Raw genomic sequence first — 18,157 nt, forward strand, 5'->3', positions numbered from 1 at the left:
TCCAAGGCGTTGGCCTCAGCCACTTGCCAGACCTGTCCCCCGCATGAGCCTGTCACTGGTTGCTCAGACCCTGGCGGCCCCTTGTGTACTGGAACTCTCCCCCCTGCATGGGGCTGGCATCTCTGCTTGCCCCCTACACGTTCCTCCGCACCCCACTTTTTTGACAAAAGTGGGCATTTGTCCCGTTTGCTATTGCCAGCTGATGAAGTGAAATCCTTGCTGATCTTAAACACAAAAACGAAGCTTACAAGAAGTAGAAGCTTGGACAAATGACCAGGGAGGAGTAAAAAATATTGCTCAGGCATGCAGGAGTGAAATCAGGAAGGCCAAAGCACAATTGGAGTCGCAGCTAGCAAGAATAACAAGAAGGGTTTCTATAGGTATGTTAGCAACAAGAAGAAGGTCAGGGAGAGTGTGGGCCACTTACTGAATAAGGGAGGCAACTTAGTTAGAGAAGATGTGGAAAAAGCTAATGTACTCAATGCTATTTTTTGCTTCTGTCTCCATGAACAAGGTCAGCTCCCAGACTACTGCACTGGGCAGCACAGTATGGGGAGGAGGTGACCAACTCTCTGTGGAGAAAGAAGTGGTTCAGGACTATTTAGAAAAGCTGGACGAGCACAAGCCCATGGGGCCTGATGCTCTGCATCCAAGGGTGCTAAAGGAGTTGGCTGATGTGATTGCACAGCCATTGGCCATTATCTTTGAAAACTCATGGCGATTGGGGGAGGTCCTGGAAGACTGGAAAAAGACTAATGTAGTGCCCATCTTTTAAAAAGGGAAGGAGGAGGATTGGGGGAACTACAGGCCAGTCAGCCTCACCTTAGTCCCTGAAAAAATCATGGAGCAGGTCCTCAAGGAATCAATTTTGAAGCACTTTGAGGAGAGGAAAGTGATCAGGAACAGTCAGCATGGATTCACCAAGGGCAAGTCATGCCTGACTAATCTAATTGCCTTCCATAATGAGATAATTGGCTCTGTGGATGAGGGGAAAGCAGTGGACGGGTTATTCCTTGACTTTAACAAAGCTTTTGATACAGTTTCCCACAGTATTCTTGCTAGTAAGTTAAAATAGTATGGGCTGGATGTATGGACTATAAGGTGGATAGAAAGCTGGCTAGATCATCGGGCTCAATGCGTAGTGATCAATGGCTCCATGTCTAGTTGGCAGCTGGTATCAAGCGGAATGCCCCAAGGGTCGGTTGTGGGGCCGGTTTTGTCCAATATCTTCATTAATGATCTGGAGGATGGCGTGGATTGCACCCTCAGCAAGTTTACAGATGACAGTAAACTAGGAGGAGTGGTAGATACGCTGGACGGTAGGAATAGGATACAGAGGGACCTAGACAAATTAGAGGATTGGGCCAAAAGAAATCTGATGAGGTTCAACAAGGACAAGTGCAGAGTCCTGCACTTAGGACGAAAGAATTCCATGCATTGCTACAGACTAGGGACCGAGTGGCTAAGCAGCAGTTCTGCAGAAAAGGACTTAGGGGTTACAATGGACGAGAAGGTGGATATGAGTCAACAATGTGCCCTTGTTGCCAAGAAGGCTAATGGCATTTTGGGCTGTCTAAGTAGCAGCATTACCAGCAGACCGAGGGACATGATCATTCCCCTCTATTCGGTATTGATGAGGCCTCATCTGAGTACTGTGTCCAGTTTTAGGCCCCACACTACAGGAAGGATGTGGAAAAATTGGAAAGAGTCCACTGGAGGGCAACAAAAATGATTAGGGGGCTAGAGCACATGACTTATGAGGAGAGGCTGAGGGAACTGTGATTATTTAGTCTGCAGAAGAGAAGAATGAGGGGGGATTTGATAGCTGCTTTCAGCTACCTAAAAGGGGGTTCCAAAGAGGATGAATCTAGATCAGAGGTAGGCAACCTATGGCACGGGTGCCGAAGGCGGCACGCGAGCTGATTTTCAGTGACACTCACACTGCCCGGGTCCTGGCCACCAGTCCAGGGCGCTCTGCATTTTAATTTAATTTTAAATGAAGCTTCTTAAACATTCTGAAACCTTATTTACTTTACATACAACCACAGTTTAGTTGTATATTATAGACTTATAGAAAGAGACCTTCTAAAAAGGTTAAAATGTATTATTGGCATGCAAAACCTTAAATTAGAGTGAATAAATGAAGACTTGGCACACCACTTCTGAAAGGTTGCTGACCCCTGATCTAGATTATTGTCAGTGGTACCAAATGACAGAACAAGGAGTAAATGGTCTCAAGTTGCAGTGCGGGAGGTTTAGGAAAAACTTTTTCACTAGGAGGATGGTGAAGCACTGGAATGGGTTACCGAGGGAGCTGGTGGAATCTCCTTCTTTAGATGTTTTTAAGGCCCATCTTGACAAAGCCCTGGCTGGGATGATTTAGTTGGGGATTGGTCCTGCTTTGAGCAGGCAGTTGGACTGGATGACTTCCTGAGGTCCCTTCCAACACGATATTCTATGATTCTATCCTGGCCAAAACGGGTCATATGATCACCCTTGAAAGAGCCAAAATGAAGGACACAAAAAATCACTCAAGCAGGATACAAACTGCAGAGGGCCTCAGCCATGTGGGTAACTCTCATTCCAACCTTGCTGTCTCAACCTATATGGCTGATGTAACTAGTTTTCACCTGTATAAGTGAGAGGATGCCATGGGATGATAGAGTGCAGGTAACTCTGGTTCCCAAGGAATGCTAGCCCTGTATAGGAAGTACTCTTGAAAGGGCTCTCCAGCCTGTGGGGTAGGGTTGCCCACCCTCCAGGAATTAAAGATTAATCTTTAATTAAAGATAATATCATGTGATGAAACCTCCAGGAATTTGTCCAACCAAAGTTGGTAAACCTATTGTGGGGTTGCCCCCTCCCCCACCGCAAGCCTGGGGCAGTGTGGAATTTACACACAGACCCACAGACCCCTTAGTCTGGCTGGAGTTCCTCCCCTTCCCCCAAATATAGAAGTCAAACTATGACTAGGGTGAACTCTGCCTCAAGTCCTATCCTATGAGCTGCAACTCTCCAGACCTGGCCCATGCCTCTCTCTTGCTGTTTGTAGGGCTGGGGCAGCTTTATTTAATAGGGCAGGGGGAATGTGCAGGGGTGTTGGAACAAATTTTTTTTTGGGGGGGAGGTTCTGAAAGTCATTGAAGCAAACTGTAAACCCTGTATCTAATGGAATCCACTGCAAGCCAGAGGCGGCTGCTGTCGCAGCACCAAAGGCACTGATTTTTGGTTTTGGCAGTGGATGCTCCTCTCCGACTGCTCCTACCTGTGCGAGCAGTGGGTGGGCCTCACTGGGAAGAGGCCCAGCCGGGATGGGGCCTTGGAGCAGAGCAGGGAAGGGGCCACAGGGCTTACAAAAGATTAATTCAGCCCTGCAGGTGCTTCTTCAACCTTCGACTGTTGCCAGTGCACGATGCAAGCGACTGAACATGTGATGCATGCCGGTGAGGTTTGCTGTTTGTCACACTATCGATGATGGATTACAGTGTTTTTAAACTATAAACTCTGTTGCTAAGGATGCTTCTTCCTTGGGTGAATTAAGAACACCTTGGTTTGTTTTTTTTTAAAAAAGGAAACAAATTTCTGTCACCCCACGTGGGGCATTGGCTAGCCTTGAACCTGGACGTTCAGCACAGATGTCTACAGTACTACTTGAGCAAAAGGAGTAATTGATCCTCTATGTAGACCAGTCACTAAAGGGAGCTGTGGCGGAGGGTTCTGGCAGAGGATTGCAACTATTTTTCTAGTGGGGGTGCTGACAGCTATCGAAAACCTGCATGTGTTGGAAGCCACGTGTTCTAAGCCGGGGGTGCTACTGCAGTCCACGCCCCAAGTTCCAGAGTCCCGATCAGGATGCCTGGGTTCTATTCCTGGCTCTGGGAGCAGAGAGAGGCTGAGTGGTTACAGACAGGGGAGCCAACTTCGTAGAGCTGAAAGGCCACGTAACTCAGTGGTAAGACTTGGGGCTGCCCTGTTAGAATCTCAGATTCTGTTCCTAGCTGGGCCCTGGTGCAACCACTCAGCTCACTTCAGTCTGGAATGACACAGAGCTGCCTTTTAGGGTAAGGTATGAGGTCTTACTCCACAACAGCTGTTCCAATGTGCAGAGAAATATAAACAGCAGCCGTTATAGGAGAAACCACAACTCATTCTCCTACCTCCCAGTTGAGTATCAGAGGGGTAGCCGTGTTAGTCTGGATCTGTAAAAGCAGCAAAGAATCCTGTGACAGCTTATAGACTAACAGACGTTTTGGAGCATGAGGTTTCGTGGGTGAATACCCACTTCGTCAGATGCATGCATCTGACGAAGTGGGTATTCACCCACGAAACCTCATGCTCCAAAACGTCTGTTAGTCTATAAGGTGCCACAGGATTCTTTGCAGCTCTCCCAGTTGAGGGCACTTTCCCCAGGGCAAGATCTCACTCTGCCTTGTGGGCCATTGGCTGACCTGGCTGTGTGACAGGTGAGATTTCCAGAGTCAGTTTGACATGCAGGACAATCTACAAACTCTTGAGCAATGTGCCTTGGTTCCCTACCAGTAAAGCCTAGCTCCTACTGCTAATCCCCCCCACCCCTTTAGTTCCCAGTCCTGCAACTGGTTCTGCATTTCGACTTCAGGGAGGATCTACACCGACACAGGGCTCCGCCCCTCAGAGTCAGTAGGACTGGGCCCTCCAGAGGAGGGACTGTCTCTTATGAGGTGCGTGTACAGTGCCTAGGGGCCCTGATCTCAGCTGGAGCCTTTGGCTGCTACAGTAACGCGCCCTGTGCGTGAGCACTGGCTGGGTTCCTGGCAAAGTGCACGGGGAGTGCGACACCCCTAGTGCCAGCCCCTAGAGCCACGTTGCTCAACCACCCACTTCGAGCAGGGGCACTTGTGCGCCTTCCACTGACACCTCAGGGTGGGGCTCTACGATGCGCTGGTGCGGGAAACCTACACGCCTGCGTCCCTCTTCCCCACAGTAGGGGAGAGGGCGACGAATGTTACTGTGGGGGGGAGTTGCGCGGTGACGTCATGGCGCTGAGCGTGGGACGTAACCGCGGTGTGACGCACACCCTGGCGAGCCCGTGAGTTTCCCGTTATGGATTTTTTTTCCCGGCGCTGACAGTGGGGGAGGGGAGCGTGGCTCTCTGCGGGAGGGGGCGCGCGGGGAAAGGGCGGAACGCGCGGTCGCGGGCAGGGGGAGACACCCGAGAGGGGGCGAACCGGCTGCCCTAGCGGCTCGGGGGCGTCCCCTCCATCCTGCCGCATCGGGGAACATGGCCGCCGCCGTCGCCGAGCTGGTGCGGCAAAGGGACTCGGCCCCGGCCGCCCTTGCAGGGTAGGTGGTGGGGAGCAGAGGCGAAGCCGGGGAGGCGGCGCTGCGGCCGGGCTCAGCGGCCTCCCCCGGAGCCCCGCGCGGGCAAGCGGGCGGCTTCCCCGCTGCCCTGGCCGGGCCGGACACAAAGGGCTGAGCTGAGGAGGGTTTTGTTCGGTCACGTGAAGCGGCGCAGCCAGTGAGCGAGGAGCTGGGAGGGGGAGCGGGGCCGCCGCCATTGCCAGGCGCTGAGGAGCTGGGGGAGCCCGGCGTCGCCTCAGGGGCGCGGGATTGCCGGGCGGCAGAGCCGAGAGGAAGCTGGGGCGCGGGGAGGAGAGGTAAAGCCCCGATCCAGTGGTGCCAGGGCCCCGCTGGGGCGCCCAGAGGGTGACTGGGATAGGAAGCTGCAGAAGCTGCAGGGCAGCCGGGGTCACTAGTGCTGTCTGACGGGCCCGATGTCCCTGGGTGTGGAAAAAGAGCGTGGTGGGTTCTGCCAACTCCGGTGCCACCTCTAGGCACGGCAGTGTAGTGGGGCTTGCCACACCCCGTGCCCAGCTGGGTGCGTGGTCATGGTGGCAGAGAGTGGCGTCCCCACTTGGGTGTGGTGCTAAGTCTGTTCCAACATTTGTCCCGTTTGCATGAAGCCGGGAGGTCAGCAAAACGTATGTCATTGTTACTGAAGCTGGCAAGTTTGTGGCCCATTGTGGAGTCTGAGAAGCCTGTGCTATGAATATGGTGGCGTCGTCACTGTCTTCTGGGCACATGCTTCACATGCTTTAACTTACAATAGGTAAGGAAAAGTTAGTCGTTCAGGTGTTCAAAAAAAATCTGAGTCCAGATACAATTTTAAGTTGAAGCCCCTTTGCCATTGTGCAACTTGTTCAAAATCCCAAAATAAGTTTTCTTTCTTCAATGCCTTATATCTATTTTAGGCCTGTTGAAAAAGCATGCATTGTGGCTCTGTGGACTGTAAGATAGGACATGCCATTAATAAAAATGTGCCCAAATAGGTTCCCATTGGTGTTGCAGAAAAATAACACTTTAAGCAAAATCTCAGTTGCAGTATTGAAAAGTGATATTCTGATTTTCTAGCAGTTAATTTAATTATGAAGGCTGCGTCATGGAATTTAGTAGTTAGAAGCATATTAGAAACCATATGCACCCAGCCAAGGCAACCATTTTATCTTGGGTATCTTAATGAGGACCTAAACCATGAGAGCAACCCTTGAATAGTTGTTTCTCAAACTCCATGATGGGATTATAGCTGTATGTAGCTTTATATCAGGAATTCTTCATAATATTTTTTCCATTAAAAGTAGGTTCTAAATTACTTGTTTGGTTCAAGATATGAAATAATTTTAAACAGAAGAATCTTACTACACTAAAATGAGTAAGATGCTTCAAGACTTCCACAATTTAATTTAACCCTTCTGCATAAAATTCTTCACTACCAGGATTACATGATGAGCTGATTTTGAAGACTGCAGGAGTGGAGTGATTAGACAGAGAAAATAAATCTTGAAAAGCTGCTAACGGATCACTTAGATGCAGAGAGAATTCAGCAATTCCCTTACTGGAGAAGAGTTTAAGCAGAGTGCATGGAGGAGCAGTGCAGTGTGACAGTCCTATTACACTGACTTATAATCAGAGCTGTTGTTGCAAACCTGTCAATAAGATAGTAAAGTGATGTGGTGTAGAAATATTAATGAATTACAACCAGAATTTGCAATCAACTTCAGAATATTAATTTATGTATTACTTCCACAGCCATCTCAATTAAGCTTTTAAAACTGGATGTTTGTCTTGCGTCAAAAAGTGACATTCTGTTTCTCAAATAAACATGTATGAGAGAAGGGATGCAAAAATAAATTGGTCACTAATTTCACTAATTTCTTTTCTTGTAATGGAAATAACTAAAGGAAAGCCAGAACACTGTGTCTGTATACTCCTTGTATGACTTTCATACATTTTAATATAAAACTCTGCATTTCAGTGCTTTTCCTCTGATTTCAGTGCAACACCTTTCCCTCTCCTACTTTCTGAATTTTCTGCAGAATATGCAATATCTATAAATCGTTTAGATTCAGTAGTGCTAGATGCTATCTACAAAACAATACAAAGTACTTATAAAGTTTTTGAGTTAAAAATGTTTTCTTGCAGTGTTATCTTGAAACCTATCTCTGCTGTTTCCATTTAGCTGACCTGGGTAGTCAGAAGAGAAGATGATGATGACTTTGAGCATCCTACATGTCTTCTCTAGCAATGTAACACTTGACTGGAACATATGTCAGAGTGGTAGCGTCAGCAGTTGAATAAACAGGATAATGAACAATGGTAGTAATATTTTCCATTTTGAAATAACTGCATTCTGAATTTATTTATGGATATTTCTTGAATTTAAGGGATGACTGCATTTTATCATCAAGAAGATTTGTGCGTATAGCTGTATGTATAAACCAAATGTACTAATGCGCATGCATTTTTGCTTCAAGTTCTTCAAAACTAGAAAACACACACTTTGAAAAAATGCTAAAGTGATGGACAGTATTAAGTATACAGTTACTGACCTGTAGGTTTTTAATTTTGAGCACTGACAGGCTTACTTACAGACTTACAAAAGCTGTTTGAGTTTAAAATTGGGGGGAAAAAAGTATAGAGTGGCTACATAATTCCCATTACAGTTTCATGAAGAAATTATTTTCACAATTAGTTGGATTCAGTGAAAATACTTGGACCTCCGATGCAGTAGCCAGATGGGAGTTGCTATTGATTATGGCACAACGAGAGTATGTGAACTCTGTGGAACTCAAACCTTTCCCTCTCCTCACTGTTTGTTTTTAAAGAAGAAAAGAATTCCTTGTCTTCAACAATAAGCATAATAAGTAATGCTCTTAGGAGAGGGCATCTTTCTAAGATTTTTGCTGCCTGGTATCTCAAGGTAGTGTAACCAGTATTAACTTTGTGTTTTGAAAGAGCTAAATTAAATTGAACATAAGGCAGTTTTATTTGTAGTCTATGGTAGAAATACAGTACTGTCATTGTTTTTTTCCAAAGGCATGAAACTGAAAATTTTGACTGGTTTAGCTTAAATTGATTTTTTTTTTAAAACTGATTTAGACTGGTGCAAACCGCTGTGTGGACATTTACTTCAATTTAAGAGCTGCTTATTTTGATTTAGCATAAATAGATTTATCAATTTAAAATCATAAGATAGTTTTATACCAAAATAAGTGTTCCTATTATTTTCCACCAATTTAACTATAAATTGGTTTTAAATCACATTTTTTTTTAATTAAGCCAGTACAATTTTCTCTTGTAGGCATGTCCTAGTTATAGAAAAGTACTTCAGGTTATTGGCCAGGTATGTAAAACTTTGGGTGGATAATTAAAATTGCACAGAAATATGTTTTACATATAAGCTGTTTCTCAGATGGATGCTGCTAAGCTGGGTGGTCCCAAAAATGAATTTAAAAGGATGTCAAATCACATGAAGTATCTTTGAAGGAATGCCTTTTCCTCATTTTAAAAAAGGGGTGGGGAGAGAGAGAGCCTCCTTTTTCATGCACTTCTTTGTCCGAACATGCTGCTACCCTTAACATTAAAAACTTCTGAATGTTTGCTGTTCCATTTGTGTGTGTACTACTTACATCAGGACTTTCACACTTGTATTATTCAGAGGCCATAGGAATATGCCTCCTCTCTCTGCTATGTGCTGCCATATTCAGTATAGTTTCCTTCACTTCTTTCTAATTCATGGAATTTTACCATAGATACAGCAATACTTTTTGTGTGGGATTTGATTAGGTTCTGAGATGACAGCTGCCTGCCAGTGGCGGACTCAAAATTAGTGAGGCCCTATACACAGCTTCATTGTCGGGAGCTCCCCCCTTGGGATCCAGCCAAGAAAAAGAACATTCTCTCATCTTTCCGTTTTTCATTTTTTTTTCTTCATCCTCCTCCTATATTATAAGTAATGGGAAGTAAATGAAAATAAAGTGAGGTACCTTAATTGGGGTGGGGTTTGGGGTGCAGGGAAGAAGTTTGGGTGCTGGGTGTGGCCTCTGGGCTGGGGCAGTGGTTTGGGGTGTGGGAAGAGGGGGGAGGGGTGTGGGCTCTGGGAGGAAGTTCAGGTGCTGGGTGCGGGCTCTAGGCTGGGGCAGGGTTTTAGGGTGTGGGAGGGGGGCAGCGCTTACCTTGGGTGGGGTGGACCCCGAAGCGATTGGCGCACACACCCCTCAGCAGCGGCTCCTAGGTGGGGGAGGCAAGGGGGTCTCTGCGTGGTGCTGCCTGCAGGCGCCACCCCCACAGTTCCCGTTGGCCACAGTTCCTGGACAGTGGGAGCTGCATGCAGAGAGAGACGCGCCTAGGGCCACAGGGACGTGCTGGCTGCTTCCAGGAGCAAAGTGACATGGAGGGAGGGAGGTAGGGCGGACAGGGAGCCACCTTAGCCTTGCTGTTAGCACATCTCTGCGCCCCTTGAGCTGCGTCCCTCTTCCCCAGCAGGGGCACGCAGAGATGTGCCAGCAGCCAGCCGCTTCTGGGAGTGGCATGGGGCCACTGGCCACAGCATGCAGGCAGCCTGCCTGCCTGAGCCTTGCTGCGCCAGCAGCTGGGACTCATGCTGGTTGTCAGATATTTGTCCTGTATTTTGCCCCATCGCACCCCCCCCCCCATTACTGGGGGCCCTGTGCCACCTCGGTTCGTTTCATGGTAAATCCGTTCCTGCTGCCTGCCAAGAAAAGGCACTGACTTTGGATAGACTTTAATATAAGATTTCCAAATTGTTGACATGAGTACATATTCTTTAGGAAGAGTAATGTTACTTGTTGTTCAGTTTGTAGCAGTCATCCTAGATCTGGGTATGAGTTGTGTTTTGCTCAGAATTGGACAATACTCAAATTTAAATAGTCATTCTTTGAATAAGAGAAATCCACTTATTTTGATTCCTTGATTTGTATTACTTGAAGTGTAAGATAAATGAGTAGTTGTGTGCACTTTGGCTGTTTAGCAGTATACGGCAGCTGTTGTGATGAATAAGCACAGTTTATTATTGCCACTTAGGTTTAAGGGGGAAGAACTGGCTTGACAGTGAGTATGCATTTTTGTTTTTGCCTACACCCAATGTTAACCAGTTTATTTAATGTTTCTTAGTGAACTTGATAATATTTAAAACTTCCTTTCAAACTGGCATAAGCATGATATTAATATTTATGGAATCGGAGTTAGTACTTTAGAAATGACTAAATTCACCAGCTCCATCTGTAAATAATTAGAATTCTAAGAATTACTTTTTGATTTTGAGCAGTTTTAACAATTACTTGTGTAATTGACCAAATGAATGATGATATGATGTTTAGTCTTTCAGCATTTCTTGAAATTCATACGAGGACAAGGCAATGTTAATATTAGGAGTAAATCAGTATGAAGTTCAGATTGGTTGGAAAATTTATTCCCAGAGAGTAGTTATTAGTTATTCATAGTCAAGCTGGAAGGGCATAATGAGTGGGGTCCTGCAGGGATCTGTGTCCAGTTCTGTTCAATATCTTCATCAGTGATTTAGATAATGGCATAGAGAGTAGACTTACAAAGTTTGCAGATGATACTAAGCTGCGAGGGGTTGTTAGTGCTCTGAAGGATAGGATTATAATTCAAAATGATCTGGGCAAACTGAAGAAATGGTCTGAAGTAAGTAGGATGAAATTCAATAAGGACAAATGCAAAGTACTCCACTTAGGAAAGAACAAGCAGTTGCACACATACACAATGGGAAGTGACTGCCTCGGAAGGAGTACTGTGGTAAGGGATCTAGGGGTCATAATGGACCACAAGCTAAATATGAGTCAACAATGTAACATTACTGCAAAAACAAAAAAAAACCCACCATCATTCTGGGATGTAGTAGCAGGAGTGTTGTAAGCAGGACACGAGAAGTAATTCTCTCACTCTACTCTGTGCTGATTAGACCTCAGCTGGAGTATTGTATCCAGTTCTGGGCGCCACATTTCAGGAAAGATGTGGATAAATTGGAGAAAGTCCAAAGAAGAGCAACAAAAAGGATTAAAGGTCTAGAAAACATGACCTATGAAGGAAGATCGAAAAAATTGGGTTTGTTTAATCTGGAAAAGAAGAGACTGAGAAGGGGCATAAGTTTTCAAGTACATAAAAAGTTGTCACATGGAAGAGAGAGAAAAATTGTTCGTCATAACCTCTGAGGATAGGACAAGAAGCAATAGGCTTAAATTGCAGCAAGGGAGATTTAGGTTGGACATTAGGAAAAACTTCATAGCTGTCAGGGTGGTTAAGCACAGGAATAAATTGCCTAACCTCTTAAAAATCTCCAATGATGGAGATTCCATAAGCAAACACCTGTCATGGGTGATCTAGATAATACTTAGTCCTGCCATGAGTGCAGGGTACTGGACTAGATCCCTTCCAGTTCTGTGATTGCTAGAACTTCTGGTATAGTGTCAATGTATGGATGACTACTTCCAAGGTGCCTAAAATAACTAATTAGTGACATGTCTATGACATTGTAAAAGTTTAAATTTTCTAAAAATGGAATTGCAATTCTTTAAATGTAGTCGTGCAGTTCAAATTTGCAATTTCCCTTACTCAGTTTTAATAAGGGAAGTAAAATGATGCAAATTGACTTTATAAACAAATATATATTCTCAAATTATTTTGAGGGACACTTATTTTTATAAATTTCAGTTACCACTATTTATATGAAGCCACAATTGGATAATGTTACGGGACTTCCAAATGCAAAAGAAATCAAGCAAATAGGATATTAATCAGAAAGCCTTGTGGGAGGAGGAGTTAGAATTGCTGCCCTTCAGCTGTTTTACAGTCACTGATGAAGTCAGGATTATCCCAGCTTTTCTGTAGGGGCACCGATTTTTGGATCAGTAATTGGCAATTCTACATGGTAATAGCTCACTTTACAGACCTATGGCTCACTGAAAACAGGGCAAAACGAAGTGTAAATTCTGTAGCTTTCATTGGATGTGTTAGTGTTTCTTAAGTAATGTCCTCTGCTGTACATGTGGATTATTAAACTTTTATATGTTAAAAAAGGAAGAAAAATGAGGTATTCCTTAACAAAGCCAAACTGTATAACATTATAATGATTCATTTTGTGGTAAACTGAAAAGATGATCCTTATATTGTCTGGTGAAAAGTTTAGCTACTTTTTGTTGTCCAGCTCCTGGGAAGGGAGGATGCTGGGATTTTTACCTAGGAGCTGTCCAAAGCACACTGCACTCCTACCCAACAACTTGAGGTAGCATGAAGGCTGTGCTGACCCTTTTTGGGGCTCCATCTTTTGTGTTAGCTTCTGAATAAATGGTGTCTGTTTAAATTTTAAGTTGTGTCTGCTGTAGCTGTTGGAAGGGAATGATAACTGACCAGTCTTGTTAATTGTACTTTGTGGCAGTTTAGAATGCCACAATGGACAGCAGATTTGGAGCTCTATGCAGAATCAAAAATGAACTGGTGTACATTCATTTCGTATTTGAAAGTTTCTTTGCAAACCTTAAGGGTTAGAAACAACTTAAAGTGAAATCTTAAAGCTGCAAGAGAGATAATTTGACTCATGTTCACTAGGAAAAGCTTTCTACTTACCAGTTGCATCTAGTTTACCTTATTCAAACTTTTCAGGACAGTGCCTCACTTGTTAGAATTCACTGTTTTTATGCTTTGTATACTTTTAGGGAATTTTACCAAAAATTGTATGTCCAGTATTACCACTGGCATGAGTGGAACCCTTGTATAGACACGGTTCCTACAACTCGACCTCTTTATACCACCATATCAATGAAACTTTGTGCTCTTGTTACTCGGACCAGTTCTAGGCATAGTGGGATATTTTTAGAAAATTTTCCTAATGTAGACAAGGTTTGTGTCCTCACACAAAAATGCTTCTAGTACTGTGTAAACATTGCCAGTACTGGTCTGAGTGAAAAAGCAAAAAAAATAAGAGGGGGGAGGGATCATGTCTCGCTCTGTGCTTATGCATTGCACCCTGGTGCACTGAATCTGTGGATGGCAGCAATAGTTATTGCAGTTTATTTCTTCCCAGTTCTATCCCATGTTTGTGTGTGTACTTTGTCCTCCTGCATTTAGCAACTCCTGGTTCCCTTACTCTTGTTTAATTAGGTTGGCCTCAATCAAGGCACTAAGTTGATCTTTGCTGTACTTGATCAGAGATTTAGTACACTTTATAAGAACATTGCACTGAAGTTGACAAATTCTAAACTTGTTTTGAAAACTTTGTCCTGTCTTCTGTGAAATGAAAAACAAATAACCAGATAGACTGCATTTTTATAAAGAGTAGTCAGCAAGGGATTGATATTGTACTGTGACAACTTTCCTGAAGTAGAAAAAAGAAAGAAGGCATTGGTGAATTACCCAGGTTAGTTATAAAGAATGGGTGGGTTGGAGATGGAGAATCATAGAACTATAGAGCCTGATGAGGTCATCTGTAGACCACTCCCATACACTGAGGCAGGATTAAGTATACTTAAACCATCCCTGAAAGGTGTTCATCTATCTGACCTGTTCTTAGAAACCTCAAATGACAGGAATTCCACAACCTCCCTAGGTAAGCTGTTGTAGTGCTTAACTATCCTTATAGTTAGGAAAAACTTGTTGATATCTATTCTGAATCTTCTTGCTGCAGACTAAGCCAATTACTTCTTTAGGTCCACCAAGGGTAGGACAAGAACAGTTGATCACTGTCCTCTTTATAAAAACAGTTTATGTATTTGAAATGCTGTTATGTCCCTTCTTGAGTGTTCTCTAAGAATGCCCAGTTCTTTCAACCTTTCCTCATATGTCATATTTTCTAAACCTCTTACCAGTTTTGTTGCTCTCCTCTGGACTCTCCAAGTTGTTCACATCCTTCCTAAAGTGTGGTGCCCAAAAATAAGAGACAGTACTGCAGTTGAGGCATCACTTGCGCTGACCAGAGCAGAACAGTTATTTCCCATGTCTTACATCTGGCACGCTTGTTAATACATTCCAAAATAAATTTGCCTTTTTTGTCATCGCATCTCACTGTTGACTCATTCCAACTTGTGATCCACTATAACCTAGATCCTTTTCTGCAGTACTGCTTCCCAGTCAGTTTGCTTCACGTTTTATATTTGTGCATTGGAATCAGTATTGGAAACAGAACTTGGAAGACACCATCTGAACTCTAGTAGAACTGAAGTGTCACAATATTTACAAAGATACCATACAGGTACTTCAGTACATTCATAGATTTTAAAGCCAGAAGGGACCATTACAATCATATAATCTGGCCTCCTGTATAACATGGGTTACCAGATTTCACCTAGTGATTCCTGCTTAAAGCCCAAATCTTTAGTTTATTTATTGTTAGATCTGTCACCTGGGCATAGTACCAAGAAGAGGTTTGCAGTCCAAATCCTGCATGGTCAGTCTCTGGAGCTTGAGTAATGGGCCTGGAGGGAGCCTTGTTCAGCTCTCTGCAGCCAGAAGAAGGGGCCCTGCAGCGTGCTTTCTTTGTTGGTAGTGATCAAATTTAATTGGCCCCTAATGGACTAATAACCTACAAGTCAAAAGGGGTTATTATCTCAACCTGATCCTCCAAGAAGGAAAGTGGCTGCATAGTGTTGATTCTTTTTAAGTCTAACTGAGTGGGGGAGATTGAGAAGGCTGATTCCACTTGTGTACTGCCTTAGCTCTGCCCTCGAATCAGGAGGTTTTAAATGTTTGAGGGTCCTGGGGGAAGTAGCATTGGAAGTTACCAGTCAATCTTCCACAGTGAACTAAGCCACAGTGAACTAATATGCTTTAATTTATTCGTATTAACTTCACACTGCTAGTTAATTTGTCTTAACTCTTGAATATAGGTAAAAACTGAAATGATTATTCTAGGTGCAGTCTAATTTGTTCATTTCTGAGCAGTTTATATTAGAAAGAAACTAGAGAGAATTTGGACAAGTGTAACAAAGTTGACCAAGAGATTAGAAGGATTGATGTGTGAGGAAGTATTAAGGCACTGTATAGCTCAGCTGAAGAATTGATAAACTGTTTAAACACCGTTTCAGCTAAATTGGTTTTGATGTGGTTTAGCTGATAAGTTCAGCTGTTAAAATTTTGTTTTAAAAATAGTTCTGGGCTCTAAGATGGTTTTTAACATTGGATGGCCAAACTATTGGAAAGTTGACCTAGTGGAACGTTATTTATACATTGTACATTAACTTGGTTTTACCCAGTGCAGATAGACCTGGAAGAATTTTAAAAGTAGTCTGTCAGTATTGTGGGCACCTCAGGTCGAGCTTTTTCAAAATGACGGTGATGGAACGAGGTTCTAAGCTAATGTAGGAGAGGGAAAAATAGCTTTGAGAGGAGCTGTTTCAAAAGAAGTTTCCTTGTTGCCTCAGACCAGACTGTGTTTGAAAATTTGAACAAACTTTTATTTATGTTGAGGGTCTTCTTCCCATTTGTTTTTTAGTATTGTTCCAGGTCGTATTTTCAGAGTTTCTTCTTACAACAAATTCAAGGACCCAGCAAATTAAACTAAAACAACATATGCTCATATCTTCATGTTTTTCAATTCATACAGTTTCATTAGCCTTAATTCTTAGTCTTAAAGTAGGTTGTGTCATCTAAGGAATCGACTAAAGAAAAATGCTTGATGTTAAGGATCAGCTTAATTGGGAGAGTACTGAGAATTAAAAGTGGTGCTCTGAAGCACAAGCATTTGTCAGTGACATTCTTTGCTCAAATTTAGTTTCACTTGAATGTCATCTGGGGACAGCACTACTAATTCAAAGATAGTTACCTCTCTTCTTTTTCTCTCTAGAGTCTTGTCCTTCATCCTCTGACACAGACACACAGCCTGATGGTAAACTTAAGGATGCACACCTGGGAGCAATATTAACTAATAGTTGAAAAAGACACTTTGTTGTCGGCTTTTTTTCTAAATATTGTCAGTCTTCAAGAAATTTTCAGGTGGCATACTAATTCCCTTGCTATACCTTTGTTTATAATATTCTTAAATCAGAAAAAGATTTAAAGAAGTTGGCCTGTCCTCCCAATGTCACTTTTTTGACTTATTCAAGGAGATTTGATTTCAGTTGGTCTAAACATTCCTTAAGCTTTTCTGTATTCTTCCTTCACCAGACTTATAGATAGCAACTCTAGTATCTCATTGGCTCTGCAGACGGTTTTTGAGGTTAAATAAATGGGAAATGTAAAAATATTCAGAACGATTTCTGGTTTCAGATTGACAAAGTAACCCGCTTTAAGATACATTCCAGATACTCTTGGAATTTTTTTTTTTTTTTTGGTATTTACATCCCTGAAGTGTTTAAACAGAAGGATTAATTTTCTGAAGCATTCTCTGAGCATTCTGTATCAGATATGATACTTCTGGGCCCTACTCAGAAACTAATATGGAGTGCTATGTTTACCCTTGAAAATCCTAACTTGTAGTGCTGTAACACTAACAAACTAACAGTCAAACTTAGGGCTGCAAAATTCCCAGGTGAAAATACTGAGGTGACAACTTCAAGGCCAGCAGACCTAGACGCATTTTAGGCCATCGTGCCATTCTGAGGCTGTTTTCATTATCTTTGCCCTTCAGAACTTTTCCTCTTTTGCCTTCTAATTAATCATTGGGCAATTTGCCTCTAACTCCTCCATCTTGTACCCCATTCCTCATCAGAATTCTGTCGGGACAAGGAGAGGTGTTTCCTCTCTGTTGTTGGAAAGGAGCTGGCTCTGCTGTTCCTATCCCAAAAGGGAAGCCATTCAGATTTTTTACTAAAAAGGTGGCCGCTTTCCCTTCTTTCTGTCAGTCAATATATTTGCTACATTAGTGCTCCCATGAACTCCCCTGTTTTATGGGTCCTGGTGTGTCCTGTAAGGATTGGATTCACTTCAGGGGTACAGACTGTGGAGATTTCAGATATTGTCTCTGCATAAATTAATTGGAACCATCATCTAATTGGCCTTTTTAGTCAATTTTTAAAGCTTAGATGGTCAAAAGCCTCACTGACAGTGAGTGTTGCCCATTCTCTTAATCTGAGTGCTCATTTTGGTTTGTTTTAAGAGGATTCTTGGTTCTGGGCCCTTTGGCACAGGTTACATAAACTATATACTGGTAGGACAAGGTACTCTCCACTAGATAGTGGAATATTTTCTACCTAAATACTTCTTCATCTGGAATCACTTTTCCTCCAGTTAAAAACCTGGCATTGGGGTCTGTATTCTGAAGTTAATTGGTTTATTCTGGGAACAGCTAAAATAAAGTGCAAAATCTATGATTTTCCCCATCTGTTCTGGATTTTTGTCAATTTTAGCTAAAGCAAATTTGAAACATACTTCTAGCAGAGTTCTTTTGGTGTGTGTTGCTATCTCCCTTAATCCAATAAGTGACAAGTTTCTCTTTGCTTATCCAGTTACTCCCGCTTCTCCCCTCCCCACCCCCCGCCCCTTGCCTTCTGGTAATATACCTTAGCCAGAAATATGTGAAAGTTTGTCTCTTGTCTAGCCTGTCTCAATGATGTTTTTCTTTGAAACATCCTGTGTAAATTTCACATCATGGGATATTATCATGTAGAAATTGGAAGAGGGATATCAATTTCCTCACCAAAACGTAGCTAATATATAAATATCTGTAACTTGGAAAAAATGCAAGCTATATACATGGGGAAGGAAAACTTATCAGAAACAAATACTTAATAGTGGGGAGAAACCTGGGAAGCATTAATTCTGAAAGAGACATATGGTAATGGAAAGCAAACTGGACAGCAAGAGCTCGCAGTATAAGCTGGCAGGAAAAAAAAAAGCCAGTGCAATTTTTGGCTGCATATGAAAAGGAATC

At 43.1% G+C, this 18,157-nt stretch overlaps 2 protein-coding genes across 21 annotated transcripts in view; both read left to right on the plus strand.

Moving 5' to 3' along the window:
- Positions 1-4,225, plus strand: part of TGFBR3 (transforming growth factor beta receptor 3) — a 518,676-nt gene extending 514,451 nt beyond the window's left edge. For all 8 annotated transcript variants that reach the window (XM_050962136.1, XM_050962133.1, XM_050962135.1 and 5 more), the window contains one exon: positions 4,176-4,225. The gene's annotated coding sequence lies outside the window, so the exon portion shown is untranslated. The remainder of the gene's footprint in view (positions 1-4,175) is intronic.
- A 790-nt stretch (positions 4,226-5,015) lies between these two features.
- Positions 5,016-18,157, plus strand: part of ZNF644 (zinc finger protein 644) — an 80,705-nt gene continuing 67,563 nt past the window's right edge. For 2 of the 13 annotated variants that reach the window (XM_050962098.1, XM_050962109.1), the window contains exons 1-2: positions 5,354-5,636; positions 6,753-7,632. Coding sequence is in view for 1 of the 13 variants with exons in the window: in XM_050962111.1 (XP_050818068.1) it covers positions 5,261-5,322 (62 nt within the window). In the remaining 12 variants the exon portion in view is untranslated. Of the gene's footprint in view, positions 5,069-5,141; positions 5,323-5,351; positions 5,637-6,752; positions 7,633-18,157 lie in introns of those variants that run through there. The other 11 variants (XM_050962102.1, XM_050962105.1, XM_050962104.1 and 8 more) reach the window with 11 other exon arrangements.

Source organism: Gopherus flavomarginatus, chromosome 7, assembly GCF_025201925.1.
Source record: "Gopherus flavomarginatus isolate rGopFla2 chromosome 7, rGopFla2.mat.asm, whole genome shotgun sequence".
Classification (NCBI taxonomy): domain Eukaryota; kingdom Metazoa; phylum Chordata; order Testudines; family Testudinidae; genus Gopherus; species Gopherus flavomarginatus.